This window comes from Charadrius vociferus, unplaced genomic scaffold, assembly GCF_000708025.1.
Source record: "Charadrius vociferus isolate BGI_N301 unplaced genomic scaffold, ASM70802v2 scaffold535, whole genome shotgun sequence".
In the NCBI taxonomy this organism is placed as follows: Eukaryota; Metazoa; Chordata; class Aves; order Charadriiformes; family Charadriidae; genus Charadrius; species Charadrius vociferus.
The window spans coordinates 262,770-280,571 of NW_009648542.1; the positions used below are offsets into that span (position 1 = coordinate 262,770).

The 17,802-nt window shown below is 38.1% G+C and overlaps 1 protein-coding gene across 1 annotated transcript in view; it reads left to right on the forward strand.

The window, feature by feature from the left end:
• LRRK2 (leucine-rich repeat kinase 2) overlaps positions 1–17,802 on the forward strand; it is a 164,138-nt gene that overhangs the window by 94,314 nt on the left and 52,022 nt on the right. Inside the window, exons 2-8 of the mRNA XM_009885946.1 lie at positions 9–48; positions 146–231; positions 4,544–4,650; positions 8,238–8,326; positions 10,358–10,492; positions 12,140–12,274; positions 15,676–15,807. Coding sequence (XP_009884248.1) covers positions 9–48; positions 146–231; positions 4,544–4,650; positions 8,238–8,326; positions 10,358–10,492; positions 12,140–12,274; positions 15,676–15,807 — 724 coding nt within the window. The remainder of the gene's footprint in view (positions 1–8; positions 49–145; positions 232–4,543; positions 4,651–8,237; positions 8,327–10,357; positions 10,493–12,139; positions 12,275–15,675; positions 15,808–17,802) is intronic.

A 17,802-nucleotide genomic window follows, 5' to 3' on the forward strand; every position in this document is an offset into this window, starting at 1 on the left:
TGGTGCAGGCGCTGAGCGACCTGCGGGAGCTGGCGGCCCGGCAGAGCGGTAAGGCGCGGGCGGCCCGGCCGCCCTGCCCAGCCCGGCCCGGCCCTGCCCCGCCCGCCGGTCTCTAATGCGGCCTGTCTCTGTGCCCCCTTCCCAGCTCCCCGGCTCTTCAGCGGCAAAAACGTGCATGTGCCCTTACTGCTGGTGGTGGACCTGTACCCGGGCGCGGCGGGCGTGCAGCAGGTAGGGGCGGCGCGGCGCTGAGGGGCCGGGGGAGGGCCGGGGCCCCTTGGGGTGAGCCGAGCACCGCCCTTCTTTCCCGGAGTCAAAAGTTACTGCTGGGCTTGTTTATTTCTTTTTAACTTGCCCTCTTCTGGGCTACTTTATGAAGTGCTGCTGATCTGTAAAAGGGCGCTGTGTCCGCCTGCGTTTAAAGGGACGAGTTTTCCAGCTTTTTGGAGGTACCGGTTGTGGCATCTCTAAACGGCGAAAGAAGGCCGTGTAGAAAATATAAGTTAGGCAGTGTGAGCACAGCACGGTATAGGCTTCTGAATTATAAATAGTGTTATCTAATATATTTTTGAGGTTTCAATACTAAATTTTGCCACGGTTAGACAAACTTCTGAAATGCAGAAAGGTATAATATGAATTCACACATATGTAGCCCTATCCTAGAAGGAGAGTTGTACTAGCCCCGTGTTGTAAGGGGGCTAGAGGGGAATCTTTTAGCTGAGAGTAGGTTCTGCAATTTAAGGTTCTGTTTGCCTGCTCCTGTAACTTAGCATTGGCCCATTTAGAGTAGGTGTGGCACTTGCACAAGCTGGTGTTGTACTTATGGTACAGCTGCCAGACTTGTCATATGAAACAGCTCCTTCCTGGCAGGCATATATTAAATTTCTGACTATGTTATGCTTAAAGGGTATTTATAAGCTCCAGATTTCTGTGCAACTCACTTGATTATTTTTTTTATCAAGCCTGTTTCTATGGTTACAATATTTTTGGCATCTTTTTACTTTTTTCAATTGAACTAGAAGGCAAAACATAAATTATATCACAAATGCCTCTTAAATAATGGCATATTTTAATGGAATTTTTGGTCAAGTAGACCTTAGCAAGAGGTCAAAAGCATAAAATTCAGATTAAAATATGAAATTGTACTTGTGTAGTGATTCATCTGTAGTAACAGTGATCACAGGTTTCCTTTGAAGACTAAGTACTTGTGCAGAATCTGAAGTTTTAATTTATTTTACTATTCAATAGTCAGCTCAATAAGAAATGCAGAAGGATGAGTCAGCAGTTATTTTCAGGATAAAGCATGTTGTGTGTATAACAATTTACAAAACCACTGCCCAGAGGTTTAGACTAGGAAGTAAAAAATATGAAATCCAAACACAACCAGAAGTAGGTCTGAAGTGATAGCACAAGACTCTCAGAAGTGTATAAGGAAGATAGTGATGATTTAATTTTCATTTTAACGATGTTAAAACACCTCACTCTGGTTTAATATAGAATCATAAAATGAGTTTTAATATTCTCTCTGCCTACATTTGTAGTCGTATAGTATTTCAGTTTAGAGGTTTTGGAGCTCCTTTGCATTACTACTTTGTATTAAAGTGTGACATTCGTAGCCAATGCAAAGCTCAAATCCTGTTCCTCATAAAATGTCATAGGCAACTCTTCCTTCACATTCAGTTATGATATTTACAAACATCCACAATATGTTAGTAGAGCTCTGTCTTCTTGCTTCATTAACTGTGATTCGTTTACAGTTTTTGTGAACACATAATTCTCGCTTTAAGGCAGCGGCGAAGTAATGTCCTGATTTCAGTGCAGTCTCTTTACTAATGAATTTTCATTCAATAAATGGATTAATCAATCTCTTTTACTTTTGGCATTGTAATAAAATTGACTCACATAAGAGAATAAACACAGTAAGAGACATATCTGAAGTGAGGATTTTATTTTCTTTCCTTCCCCTCTTTAACTGGCTAAAAAGCATCATGTAGTGGTGCAGTTCCACTGGCTTGTACAGAGTAAATCTGCTTAATAGATCGATATTGAAAGTACTGGTGCAAGATGGACTACAGGCGTAAACCCTGCAAGCTTCTTTAGAAGTAGGAAGATACTGTGCTGGAAAGTCAATAGTGCCTTAAAGTAAAATAGATGGCTTTAATAAGGTAGTTTCTTTCTGCAGTTACTGACTGGCAGTGATTGGAGCAGCTTACAAACTCTTGAACAAAATATGTTACACTTGAGTGAAGAGCAGTCAGCAGAGCTTTATTGTCTCACGTAGAAGGTGTGACCTAACGTAATATAAATTCATTGCATGCTAGAAATGAAAAGGGTCTGATTTAAAAATAACAGAGTTTGAGTGCTGCCAGCAACTGTTTCTGTGTACAGGGACCCATTTAAATGTTTATAAGAACGTCTTTGTTTACGGTTTGTTTTTTTTTCTTTCCCTGTAACCTTTAGGATTTCTGTTATTTAAAAGACCCTTACTTTCTTATGTAATTATTAAAAAGATAATAAGCTCTCTGTTATCTGAGGCTATGATTTCATTAGTGTAAAAAAGACCACGTGTCAGCAGGTCAGATGTTTCCTTTGGTCAGCTCTGGATCCACAGTTCTTATGTTTTGTCAATACTTGGAATCACAACAATCCAAATGAAAACATTTAATGGAAATATAATTTTCATCAGAAACAGTTTTTATACAAAAAGGAATTTTGTAAAGTCATTAAAGTAATTTTCATCAGGTTTTAAATTTTACAACAGTTAGGATGTCACGAAGTGGAACTTCTAAAATAAAATCTTTTTAAGCAATACACGGTGTATGACTTAATAGTCACCTCTACGATGTCTTTGTCATGTAGATTTGAAATTTGTACCTGATTGATTGTCACTGATAAACTCTGCTTTGCTTGGAACATGAAAAATTGGGGAATTACATATCTTCATCTTGGGGAAGACTGATGATTGCTAAGACTATGCTGTGCACTTATGTTTAGTCAGGACTCAGTTACACAGGCCAGCCTAATCTTCCTGAATGTCCATAGTAATAGGTTTGCAGGCTTGTGTAGAGCAAGCCGGCTTGCTCTCCAAGCAAGAGAAGACCATGGAAATTGGCTCATGGTCAAGCTCAATCTGCAGACATTAAGGCTGTAATTGGCTTAAAACATTTGGGTCTGGAAATCTGAAACAGAAACAAAACTACTGCAGATAGTGTGAACGTAGCCCATGTAACCAAGTATGTGAAAGGTTAAAGCAGAATTCCGGTTCCCAGGGAGCTACATCACCTTTTTCATACTCACCAAAGCTGTCATGGAAGCTGTTTGGATTTAAATCTGTGCTGTTCCTATGAGTGTCTGTTCACTACCAGACCTGCAATTTCACATCTCTAGTCTTGCAGACTGCAGTGTTAGAGATTGTGCACTTTCCATGAACTTTGCAGTTAAACTCTTCGGAGATGGCCATTTACATTCCTGTTCTTGGCTGTCCTGTCTTGACCTCTTGGCTTTACATAACTCTTGTGCCGAAAACTGATCCAGGGACGCATATAATTTTTGATCCATACTTAATCTTCTATCTTCTCCCTATTCTTAAAGCACACAAGCCTATTTCCACTTTTTTTTTCCTTTTTATTTATATGGCCAAGGAAGCTTTCATGCACTGTTTTAATTCCTTTTTGTAAAAACCGCTTCATCTTGACTTTTGACATTTCTCAGTTCACTACTTCTCTTTCACTACTGCGGGGTTTTGCTCATCAGTTAATTCTTTGTACAGATTTTGCTTGCTGCATCCTCACTAAAGCTCGTTCAGTCATACCGGCCTACAGATGTTCATAAGAGAGCAGATTTCTCCAATATGGAAGACCAAAGAGAAATATTTTTTGGTTTTGGCATCATTTAGAGATGTTTGAAAGTCACAGAATTTGCACAGGATAGAGCAGGTAGTTATTAAGAAAAAATACATTGTTTTCATTCCTTATGATCTCAAAACTTTCAATGCCTTCATTACGTTTTGAAAGTACACAGTATTGAGGATTGATTGTGAGAATACGAAATATATAGTATTGTTTGAGTATCTCATCCCCATTTAAAACATTTGACACCTTTAAAAAAAACTGTCCTTTCTCCTTATAATTTGGAATTAAATGGCAAATCCTAATGGAAACAGCTGCTCTTCAATAAAGCTGGACTACCTGTAATAGTGCAGTGGACTTCCCTGGGCCATGATGACATACTATGGATCACATCATATTTTTCTCTCTGTCAGCATCTCTTTTAACTGTGTGTCCTTTATCTTCAAGCAGTGCTGAAGCATGTTGAGAGTGATATGTTCCTACAATCAGTGCATTCAGAATCATTAGCATATCTGTTTTACCTCCATCTTCTAACTTGTTGTGTCATTTGTCTTGTGTTAGTTAATTTTCCCTTATTGATTTAGCTAAATAACTTTTCAGAACGTCCATCTTCCAAAAGCCAAGAATATTAGAAGACAACATTGAAGTTCCAGACAGAATGCGTGTTCTAAAATAGCTGCATTTTTGTTTTACAGATGGGTTGGTCACTTCTTTGTAAATTAATAGAAATTTGTCCAAGTACTCTACAGAACATAGCTCCTAAGGATGTTGGGAAGGACTGGGAAGTACTGGGTGTTCACCAGTAAGTATTTTGTATGCAAAGAGCCTTCCAGAATGCTTGCTTATTATGGCAGCATATATATGCAATGAAATATATTTATATAAAGTTATTACATCAGCTTCTGAATGGTTGAATTTTTTTGTGGGTTTCTTCTTGTTGTGAGGTTGATCAAACACTGGAACAGGTTGCCCGGAGAGGTTGTGAAGTGTCAAGCCTTAGAGGTATTCAGAACCTGAGCAAGCAGCTGTAGTTGGTCCTGCCTTGAGCAGGGGAGTTGAAACAGGAGACTCCAGAGGTCCCTGCCAAGTTCAGCGATGCTGGGATTCTGTGGTTATCAAGGTCTTCCATTTTAATAGCCAGATGCAGTATTACCTGGATGGTTGTGTGTGTGTGTTCTTTCCAAACATGAGGAATTATATCCACAAGCCTAAAGTAGCGATTTTGGTTGCTTTTCATGAGCAAAAAATAACTGAGCTGTAGCTGTACAAGCTAGTTATGGTATCTTTGGCAGCTTAAAGGCTTGTTAATTGGCTGAGAGTTATTCTGAGAGCTAGAGATATTGCTGTTTATTCTTGAGTCCCAGAAAAATTACTCTTTTGGGGCTGATCTTTCCCATAGCCTCCTCAGAGCCCACGCAGTGTGTGCAGTTGAACAAATCATCCTTTTCAAACTCAAACTTCACTAAAGATCTGATGACATGTTGACAGTTTTCCTTGCTGTGGAGAAGCTTGTTTTTAGTGGGGCAGTGGGCTCAGACATTTCTGTCAGTGCCAAAGGCAGAGCAAACCAGCTAAATGATGTCTCGGGTTCCCTGTTGGTGGATTGGACTAGTACTGCAGTGCATCGACACCATAATGAATACGTGCTGTTTGCAGCAAGGCAGGAAACAGTTACGGTAGAGAGGAAAAGGTTATTTTTTTTACAAGAGATTTTCACTTTTGTGTGTGTAACTTAGGAGAACAGAAAACATAGGCTAGAAAAAACATTTGTTTCTTGTCTCTCAACAATGAGCCAACTTGACCATGTTACAGTTGTGTTTACAAACAGTAGTTTGGTGTTAATCTAAGTGTTCTTGACAGACAGTGCAATAAATAATTAAATAGTTGCTATCACTGTGAGAAGAAAGGAAGGAAATTCCTTCAGTGTATTTGCATCCTTTCTACAAGCTCAAAGAGACTTCATGAGATGTTTTGTAATCTTTTACATTAAACTGTCATACAGTAGATGAAGTTTAGAAAATTTTACATCCTCGCTCTTTATTATACGTGAAATGGGGGGGTATACGCAAAGCATTTTCTCCTGGTATTAGACGTGCTTTAGTGTGTGATTATTTTACTCTGCATTATACTGAGACAGCTCACATCTTTATATATCAGCACTTGCCTGAAACAGATCACACTCTATAAAATGTCCTCTTCCCAAAGCAGAGTTCCTTCCTCACAGCAGAAACCATGAGTCATTGGTAGACAAGGGATAGATGTTGACAGATGGCTTCAGAGTGTTTGATAACTCAGTGAGGTTTTCCATTCATGCAGGGTGTAACGAGTAAGGAAGTCTAAGCCACAGCTACTTAGGGAGCAAGGAGGAGAAGGAATCCTTCTACACATGTGTGCATGTGCACACACACCTGCAACCACACAATAAAATGCATTAGGAATGCTTAAGACTAGAACACTTTAATGAGGAGGTTAAAGCGGATTTAAGGGTGTCTGTTTAGCTACCCTACCAGCTTGGTTAGGGTTGCTCTGTGTTTTCCTTTATGCATTAATCTACTACTTAGTCCGTACATGTGGGCTGTATGCTGGGTCAAGAATTTGCCACAGGACTGAAAACCCAAATGCCACCATCTATCTTCGCCTTTAGACTTATAAGTCCAAAGTGTGCATACAGAAGTTTCAGCGAGGTATCTATACTCAATTTAAGAAAAAAAAAAAAAAACACACCTGGATTTAACTGGATTTTATTTTCCATTCTTAAGATCGTCCCACACAGTATTCTGACTAACCTTAGATTTCAGTAGCGGTTTTGTGTTCATGAGAGTGTAAGTTTGTAAGCAAGACATGGTTTATATGAACAGAAAAAATATATTTTATTGGACTGATACTGTTATAATTTCCTGTCTTGCAAAAGGTAAAGGATATTATATCTCCCATTAGACTTTGCCTCTTATGTGTGCTTTGATCATTATAGCTAGAACACTAGTGCTACAACAGAGGAGAAAGAAACTAGCAACATCATTGTATGAAGGGAAAAGAAATAAACCAGAGATACAATCAGTCTAGCTTACAAAGTTTGACTTTAGCAAGACAAACAACATAATTGCTAGAGCTGGGGAATGAAATTTGGATGAAACTTTAAGTGCTGCCTTTTGTGTTTCAAGACAGGTCAAGTATCTACTAAAGTATCGCAAACTACTGCATAATCCATTTTTATTAGATATTGTCTATACAAAGACTCACATTTGAAGATTATTAAGACTGCGGAGTCAAGCTTTCCAAAATAATGAAAATAAAAAAATGAAGGTTTCTTTATGTTTTTTATGTGACCCTATCCATTTTTATTTAGTTTTTAATTACAGGATCTGTTTTTCCCCCCTTTTGAGATATTCATTCAGTACAAAATCAATGCATATTTATTTTCCTGTCATCAGCATCATTCAGTGTTTGGCCCACTGCCTTATTTACTGTACATTAGTGATACCTTATGTGAAAACTGGCCTATTCGTTTTCTTCTCAGTTTTTCTTAGTGTTCATCAGTATGATCTAGAGCTTTTTTCTTTATTGAGAAGGTGTCAACTGATTTTTGGGTGCCCAGTTTGAGTTTATTGAGAAGGTGTTAACAGATTTGTGGTAACTGTTTTACAGATGGTAGTTTTAGCAAAAGATGTTGAAAGTATCAACTGATTTTTGGGTGCCCAGTTTGATACATGTACTAGATTTTTCAGTGTACTTAGGATTGTTTGGCTCTCTGTTTAAAAAGTCAACTTTGATTGACTCATTTCAGAGGTTAATATCTATGGCTCTCAGCTTGGGCCACCCAGAAATTAAGGAGTATACAACTGGCAGTCTATGAAATGTTTCTTTTTAGGGGTTTGTCCAGCATCACATAAGTGCTGTGCGGTGAAAACTTAGATAGGGTAGAGTTCTTCAAGATGCTGTTTGAGTTCTATAGCTGGGATAACTGCTGCTTCTCTTCCAGCAAACCCTTGATCATTCACTGGAACTTCAACTCTTGGGACAAACGGAACAGTGCTGTACTGTCCACAGTTTGCTGCACTTCACAACCCTGCTTTCTGTAGAGTAACCCCATCCTGTATTAGACTGGTCCGCTATTGAATTAATATATAATTCATTAAAAATTAAAGTAAAATTGATAAATTATACATCATTATTTTAATGAAGTATGAAAATAGTTAAAATGCCAACATGATTTCTTTACGAACTTGAAAAAAACATAAACTGAAATAAAAGTTAAAAAAATTAGTCAAGAGATTTTTAAGCTTTTGCTAATTTCTGTATTTTTTAAGTAATTTTTTGATAAAATTTTCTATATGTTAATATTTCTTTAGCCATAACCCTTTCTTTCCTTTTTTTTTTCTTTATTTTTAGGCAGATTCTTAAAATGCTTACAGTCCACAAAGGAAATATAAATCTCTCAGTTACAGGACTGAAAGCATTAAATCTACTCCTCATGTCAGGTATTTTGTGTTTTACTTTCCCACTTTGTCTAAACCTTTAAAACACAGAACTGTGGTATAAAGTGTCTGACTGTATGCGTTGGGTCTGATTTTTCTCGTTGTTTTAATCCATAAAGTCACTTGTCATTTGTACTTGTATACAAAATAATAATGAGTACTGTTTTGCACCTTTTTTACCCAGGTAGAAAGGATTCTCCAAATTGCAAGGGTGTGAAGAACATGACCAATTAATTTTGCTAACTTGTTATTTGCCTGCGCACAAATACTTGCTGTTAAGTAGTTAAATAAAATAAGTAAGAGCTTATTTTTTCTTATCAGAGTATAAATTTGGTGACATTCTGACTTACTTCCTTTAGTACTAGTTAGTACTTATGAAAACAGTAAACCATCTCTGATGTTTCTGTTATTCTGCTCTGCAGAGACCTAATCTTACCAGGTACTGAGGACTTTTCTCATGTTGCTGAGATTCTTGATTTTCTGTTGAAATTAGAGAGACCTTAAGGGAAAGATTCTGCTAGTTTTATTCAAGCTACCATATAATATTAGCACAAATTATTGTTAGAATAGGACTTTTTTTCCATTGATTTTAACAGGCTTTTGAATCATCCTTATTTACAAACTAAGGATTAGTCTTGACTTTAGGTAGTCGAAGCTAATCCAGCTGTCCCAAGCTTCTGCTGTAGGCAGTGGAGTGAGACAGGCACTTTCAGAGGATGGTTCATGCTATTCATTTGTCTGTTTTATAAGATCAGTTACCTCTCAAGCCTGTTTTCCTCTCCCTTTTGATTGTAGAGGGGTCTGAAGGACTAGCTTAGACTGGATGCCTAACTTCTTATCTGCTGAAGTTGGGTAATGCAGGTCTCATTATAAGGCATTACACTGGGTGATTAATAATAATAATAGCAAAATCTGGCTATTAGTGAGTAACTGTAACCAGCAGCTTCTTTCTTTTAATTGTGAGGTATCGTAAAGGGTCCTAAACTGTTGACTATATATTCCATAACCGTTTATTCTTGATTGCTACTCCTCTTCTCAGCAGTTGATATAACCAAACTTAAAGTCTCAACTACCTTACTTCAGAAAAATATTTGAAGTTGTACCTTGTCAGAAAAATCTGTTAGTATTCTTTATTTCTATATGTCTGTAAACTTGAATTGCACTATAGCTGGAGCTGACAGGCCAGTGTGAATGCCACATAGAAAGATCTTCTCTTAAAAAAAACAAAAACAAACAAAAAAAAAGAGTGTGAATGCCATATAGAAAGATCTTCTCTTAAAAACAAAACAAAACAAAAAAAAACAAAAAAAAAAACCCCACCACAAAACCCAGCTGCAGCTGAAATGCTGGAACAGGCTTTATGAATTCTGTTGTTATTGTTGTAAGCTTGAAAAATTGTCACGAATGTGACTGTTTTTGCATACACATGCTAGAGAGAGAGTAATTTTTTTCAGACATTTTTTAATGTCATAAGAGCAACAGTGAGATTGGCTTTTTAGTTCAGTTTCAGGCTGAATGAATGGCAGAGAGAGTGAGAATACGGTTTCATGATGCAGGTGGATGATTTCATGGTTCACTGTAGCTGACAGGTACATTTCAAATCCCCTTTTGCATTCCGCAGGCAGTGTAGTCCTGCCCCCTTTTTACCATCAACCTTACTTGTTAGTGAAACTTTTCAGCTTGCTACGACTGCAAAAAGGGGTTTTTTGATGGGTTAATTTTCTACAAGTTTAGTGAGTTGACCTGGCTCATTGAGGGACCAGACAATTACCAAAGCAGTGCAAGGTGGGAGCAAGAGTGGAGAGGGGAAACTGTCTTTTTGGCAGTAATGTTTTAGAACATCTCAGTTTTATTTTAAAATACTACCTTAAGAGATACCATCCTCATGTGTTGTATGAAAACCTGGATTTGAGCCATCGAGTCAGTTTTAAGGACAGTATTAAAGAATTTTGGATTTTAATGGTTAAGTATAGTACTTTCAACAAAAATGTTGAGAAGTAATCAGTGCAACATGTAATTTCTTCTGCTATTCAGATGTAATTGCTTTCCTGCTCTTGGAAGAAGAGGTGGATGTATTTTCCTTGGTGTTTAATGCCATGCACACTTTCCCTAAAAGTGAAGAGATCCAGCAACATGGATGTAAAGCATTACACAAACTTTTTGAGAAAGGTATTTATATCTTGTAGTATATTAGGTTAGAAAAATGTATAGGTTGGGAGGGGACTGCAGATGTTTATTTAACTATAATAAATGAATTGCTGCATTCCAAATTCTGGTTTGTGTATTATGTTTGTTCTTTGAATAAAGTTAGCACAAAACAGGTTTTCCAAGCATCATCACAAATTTTCTAAATTAGAGCAATAAATATGAAATTTTCAAAAAATCAAACTATCTCTTAATTTCTGACTCTAGAGTTAACTGAAAATATGGGATTCAACATTCGTCAGTAACACTGGAACAGAGAGTAGAGACATTTGATTTTAATTCTCAAAACCCAGGGTTGTTTATTAAAGACTGTCAAATTTTAGTAGCGTGTGAATTCCAAAATAAAGCAAAAACGTTTGCACTTTAGAAAAATATGTGATTCTGCTTTTCATCCTGACAATGCTGAAAGATGACCGTGCATCTGTATGATATTCCTGTGTTTCTTCTGAGAAATCAAGTCACTGTGTATTAAATTTCTGCAAAATTTGCAGAAACTGTGTGTGTAATGGCCAGAAATCTCGTTGTTGTAGCAGCCTTGCTTTGCATTGAGTTTCTTGGTTCAAAATAAACATTGAGAAATCCTAGCACTCCTACCAAGTCCACTGTACTCCTTTACTTCAGAGTTAGTCTCCAAATTCTTTAGATTTCTTTTCTTTTTTTACCATTTTATATTGCTTTTTCTAAGTCTTCCTCCCACATGTGTGCCTCGAAATATCTTCTGTGTTTCTTCCTCTCTTCCACTCTCCTAAATACTGTTGTCCTGCTGTATTTTCTCTCCAGTTTCCACAAAGGTCTGAGCTGCTTAGATTTTCTGTGCATGCTTTTTTAACTGCCTGATTTTTACAGATCTACAAACTGCTCCGGGTATAGACCTGCATGCTTCTTGATAGCAGTGCTAATATAACAAGTTCCTAGGCTGCCCCTGGCTACATTTTTCCTGCCTCTAAGCCACCTTGTCAGTTATTGTAATGTGAATGTTTGACTAGCCTTAGCTTGAACCAGATTCAGAAAATGCTTGTGCTAACAAAATGTAAAATGTGTCCTTTCTCAACCTGGCTCAGTTTCCTTATCTGGTTCGTAGCACAGCCATGCAGTTATGTCAGCACAAATGACAGGGGGCAGGGATGGAAAAACCTTAAGCCATTATTATATTGAAGGTAAGGTATTATTAAAGCATGGCTGTAGTCTTTATGGAAAGAACTCCATTATAAAAAAAAGTTGAGAAGTGAAATAAAATCATGGAGTATGCAAAATGTCATTCCATCAGATTGTTTTCACTGTATGCTTAGCCTTTCCTTCACTTCGTTCTGTGAAAAAGACTAAAAGACTTTTTTTTTTTTTTTTTTTAAATATTGGTTCACAGGGAAGCATTTAAAAGTTAGAACTCAGTTACATAAAGGGTAGGCTAGGAAAGGGTCTTTATAAAGTAGCTCATTTTTTAGTAAAAGGAGTCATAACTGTGGAAGATCTGTATGGAGAGTACCTTTCTATGTGAAACATAGGAAATAAATATAAGGAAACTTGATAAAAATAATTGTCTTTTCTCATATTGTACCAGGGTATGAATTATTTCCTCAAAACATACTGTATCTCTCTTGCTTTTCAATTTAGTTCCAGAAGAGCAGCTGACTGAATTTGTTGAAAGCAAAGATCATATGATCATACTGAAAGTATTTAAAGAGTTTCCAGAGAAAGAAGAGGTGATTCTTCCTGCACTTTATTCATTACATTCCTTAGCTGGTCCATGTAAGTGAATTATTGGAAGTTGTTTTCAATTCCTCATCTCCCATAGCATGCATCAGCTCACCTCAGTTTGCGGTAATCTTTCAGAAATTGTAATTATAAAAAATCAGGGAGAACTGGTTGGGAATTGCCAGACAAACCACCTTTCTACATGGAAATACGGATTTGTAATTTTCATGGCAAATTTTCATATTCAGCCATTCTGATAAAGCTGAAATCTCTCATACATAACAGAAAGAGACTTTCTTCTGCTTGGAGTAAGTGGTAATGAAATGCTCATCATGGTTGTAGAGGTGAAAATTCAAGACCCTGCCCTGTCTTTTTTTTTTAATGCTTGAAAAATAAGCTATATTTATTGACTAAATAAATCTTCAGTGAGTTTGGGTAGCAGGTAGAGAACGCTATTGGCAGAGGCTGTTCCACATGGGGAAAATCGCCCGCACAAATCCAGTGGCCATGACTGAGAAAAGGAATCTGTGCTCAGACACCCCCTGCGATCATTCAGTGGCGACTGCAATGAGGAGCATTGGTAGCACTGCACACATTATAGAGTCTTACGGTGTCCTCAAGTGTTGTGCAGTAAGACTGGAAGAAAATATCTACATTATGTCTTGTCTTCTGGTAACGGCAGTCCCCATTGTGGGCAAAATCAGGTCCTGAGAAATACACTTGATGATTTGTGTCAATTTGTTGACAGCAATTTGATCTCCTTGACACAGAGGCAGCTCTTGTCAGCTTCCTGCTGGTAGTCGCAATGAAATTGCACAATTTTGGCAAGCATAGAGCAGGGTCCTGCTCTCCATGTCTTCCATGAGTGAGATACATAATGTTGTACTCTTGCAGACATGATTGCTCACGAAGCCTTGCTCATACATCCTGTTTGGCTCTATAGGAACTGTGCTGGCTCCATGTGTGCCACAAAACAAAAACTAGACTTAAGTGTCCCACATTTCATCAGAGTCCAAGCTATATAGTTTCATTTTCTGAAACGTCTTGCTCTTCCAGTTTGTGTTTAAAAAGTTAAGTATTCCTTGAGCCAGAAATAATTTTACACTAGCCCAGAAGTTATTGCTATTTTCTAAGGAAGAGGATGCCAGATTTTAAGTGCTTTCTAAAATAGTAAATACTGGTAGAAAGTATAACAAGAGAAGGGCATGACAAAGACCTGCTCTAAAGTGGGTATTTATTTTGGTGTTAGGAGTCTCATTTCTGATACGAAAGATTGAAAATAATCAGAGAAACATGAATGTGCAAAGCTAGGGTATTTTGCCAGCATTCATAGTCTTGGTCTGTGACATCCCCCAATACCTGCAAGACAATGCATTCCTTTAGGGCCACCATGGAGAAAATCATTAACTGTAAGTACGTACTCTAGCTTATCCAGTAGTAAAATGTTTGTTTCCCTATACCCTGAAGTTCAAGTCTCTATTCCAAATGAGTTACATGAAGGATTTGTACCTCACTATGCCTTCTTTCACTAAGGCATATATAGACTTTGTTCCAGCTCATATGTCGTGAGAAATTGAAAGGTAAGTGTTTATTCCAATGCGGTACAAGAACGCTTTTAAATCTCAGTAGTTTTGATGGAATGAGAAAATGCTTTGCTGCCGACTGTCCTCCAAAGTCCACAGAGGGGTGATGGGTCACAGAATGTTAGCCATCTAAATGGTAGACATAGGCAGCCCTCCAGGCTTCTCCTCTGTTTAATGGGGAGAAACAAGCACCTCAAGAGGAAATTTACCTAACCGAAGAGAGGTATGTGTTACAGGTGGGGTCAGTGACCATACAGAGTGCTCAGATCTCTTCATCAATTGTTGTGAGAACCTAGATGACCAAGTTTTGGTGGTTAAGATTAAATGAGATCCGTTCCACCTCCTTTTCTCTAGCTTGTTCTGGGAACAATTTTAGAATCTTCTGAATATTTTATTATGTTTATAATTGTCACCTGTGAAATGATTTATGTGAAGTGATGCAACATACCTTTAAAAAGGTGTTCTCAGTTGAGAATGACATAAATAAATTGCTGTCATCTTAAAGCGTTTTGAAAGGTACCTTCCTTCACTGTCAAATAGAATGCTTCAGAAATGCTTCTGACTCAGAGCTTGCTTTTTCAACTTAGAGTATCATTATTTAATTTTCAGATACATATTATTTTGAAGATCTCCTGCAGCTTTAAAAAGACTAATTATCTTTAATAATACAGTTGTGAATATTCCTCTTATGTTGTATACAAGAAAGCCAGGCTGTTGAAAGAATGATTAAGAAAATTTAGATACCTCAGCAGAGTAATGCGAACTCCCTTGGAGTCAGTGAGAGGACTCCCTTTCATTCACTGGGGACAGGATTTTGTTCAAGAGTTTTTGGGTTCATATTCTGTCTCATACCCTGGATAGACGCGCTACAAAGATGCTTTCATACACTGTCTTAACTACCATGATGCTGTTTTGTCTTAAATTATTGTGTGTGGGATCCCTCTGTCCTCATTAGGAAAGGATGGATTATGTCTTTTTACTGGCTTATGTGGGTGTCCTGTTGGTTTCTGTATCTGGCCTGCGTAATAAGCAGTAAATAGGGTGAGGGTGACCAAGCACTGGCACAAGTTGCCCGGAGGGGCTGCAAAATCCTTGGAGATACTCAGAAGCCATCTGGCTGTGGTCCTGGGCAACCTGCTCCAGGTGGCCCTGCTTGAGCAGGGGAGTTGGACAAGATGACCTCTAGAGGTCCCTTACAACCTCAACCTTTCTGTGATTCTGTGAAATACAGAATTTGCAATGAATTTCAAAATATTGCAGGAGCATTATGTGAACATTTCTGTACCCTCAGTACACAATAGGCATATGGGAGCACTAATTTAAATGAAAAGAATAACTTGCTAACTTGCCCCCTAAAAAGAAGGAAAACTTAGAAAAACATGATTAAATCAAGTAAATGACATTTATTAGAAAAAAAAACCATTTCTAAATTGTTTCTTAGTTGTATGTCCCTGGGAATATTACTGAACTACTGTAAAATGTTTACCTGACCACAATCATGTTATAAACACCATTTATAAGATTGGATTAATATTTATAAAACAATTTGTTCAGCTGTACAAAAAATGTTACGTAAGAATAGTTTGTGAGGGGGTTTCTGTTACATGGCCTGATGTAGAATGCAACAAATGCATAAATGTTAATATGGACTCTGAACTTAATGAATTATTTCAAAGTGTTGATAGTCATTAATGACTTCTATGGCAATACCAAGGAAAAGAATGCCACCTTTCTGTCAAGTTGTAGGGCAAAAACTGAAACATAGGCCCAGTTTTCTAAATAAATCTATTTAAATAAAGTCTGAATCAGAATCCAATCAACCTTTTTTTTTTTTTGTTAAGAAGCAATTTTTTTTTCTGTTTCTTTCTTTAGCCAGCAATGTTGAAGTGCTCATGTCTGGAAATGTTCGCTGCTACAATGTTATAGTGGAAATGATGAAAAGCTTCCCCAGTAGTGAAACAGTTCAGGAAGTGAGTTGCTGTTTGTTGCATAAGCTTACATTGGGTAAGTTCACAAAGTTGTTTATAGTCAGCTTACTTTGACCGTGTAAGAGTTGGAGTTAACTGACAGCGTCACAGGCAACAGGAGAACTATATGCCAGTTAATCCTCAGGGTGGTGTATAGCTCTGTGTCTCTAATGACGTAAGTATACTGAGGTAGCACTGGCCACAGTCGATATGGTCTCCTTTTGTGTTAAATGTTAGTAATATGACAGAAGCTGCCATAAAAGACTAGAGTGGCGAAAAAATTGGACAAAAGAGCAGGAAAAGCATAAAGTGACAATGGGAGATCAATGGATCCCATTCCGTATAAAGTTACTATAGAAAGGAAGAAAATTCCTTCTAGATTTCTTTTTTGAAGTGGCAATGCTGAATGTGTGAGAAACCACTGGTGCTACTGAATTACCTGGGAGGCATTCTCCAAGGCTGTGTTCTTCCTCCTTGCGTTGCATTTGCCTTCAGGGACCTATGCTGCGTTCCTGCCCAGCTATGGTGCCTGTCTTGGGGCCCCCTATGCTGCAGCAGTGAGAGAACCACTGCTTCCTGGACTTCCCTTGACGTGGGCAAAAGTACTTTGGTTGTCTGGGCTTACGTGAGCTAGTGTCACATCAAGAGAAGTTATAGCAATGTCAAAAAGGGATTTTTGTGCCTTCTAGGAGCTCTGTACCATCTCTTGACACTATAACAAGCTGAACAGTTGTCAGGGACCACATAATAGGAAGTTCAAATGAAAATAAGTAAGTTTTTCCCCCTGCTGCATACAAAAACACTGAGTAGCTGCCCAAGCAGCCCCCACTCCATGGCAGCTTCTTCTTCATCAAGGACTTAGCCAAGGTCTTTCTCATGAGTTAGACTTCCCAATTCTTGCAGCTGGTGGTCTGAAGCTACGTGCAGATGCTGGTACCAGTGCATGACTCCCCTTAATCAAGTCAGTCCCGTCCTTTCACCATCTGCTTTTGCTTCTTTGTGCAGATATTGTAGAAAATACAGGTCAAACTTGAGTGCATCACAGAGCAACTTCCACTTCCCCTTCAGAAAGCCAAATAAAAATTTCAAGAAAATGTGGTGGCCTCTGAGGTGATACTTGCAGTTTTTTGGCAAGAGGTGATGTTACCCGTGAAAGGTTTCCTGTGCCAGGCTAACTGATGATAGGCAGGGAAACCAAGCAGTTGTGGGGACACAGCAACTCCGTTGCCATGCCTTGATCTTGCCCTAAGTGCAACCAGCCTGGTTTCAGTTGCGTGTTTGTCATGCATGTGTGCTGACCAACAAGTAATAGTGGCAGTAAAGCAACCACAAGATGCATTTCTTCTTTCAGCATAACAGGTGCTTTTCATCTTGATAAGGAGCCACATCAGGAGAGTTATGGGAAGAGGTGTCCACAGCACCACACAGTTAGGGAAACAGATATTAAATTGCTAGGTGTGCCTGGAAATAGTCTAGAAGATTTCCATATAGCCAGTGTGGATTCCCACATTATTCTGATGGACACTGTCTTCCTAACCCCATGTTAACTGGCAGTGAAATCGTAAAGTCAGCATCTACTAGCTTCCAAAATCACCATCATGTATTCTTGCTAATCTAGTAATGACTATCCTAGATTTGACTGTCATCAGAATTTTAACTGACTGATACCCATTTGGCCAGCCACAAGTCCAATATAATTACTCGTCACGTAGCCTAAGATTATTAATTTCTGTGAGGTAAGTAATGGATTTACACAAACATACTATTTCCATTAAAATACAACAAGAAACAGGAATGCTGATATAACATGACCACACTACTACAGGGTAAGAAGAAAAATACTGTTTCCAGTTGCACTTGTAATAGTTGTTAAGGCCAGAGTTTTAGAATGATGAATCTGGAAAGGACTTGCCTTAAAGTCTGTTTTTAAGCATTCTGTTAACTTGGTCTAATTAAACCGAATCATAAAATATTGGGAGAGGTACTTATCTCCTAGTGAAAAATCTAGACATTGATGGTAGTCAGCACCTGT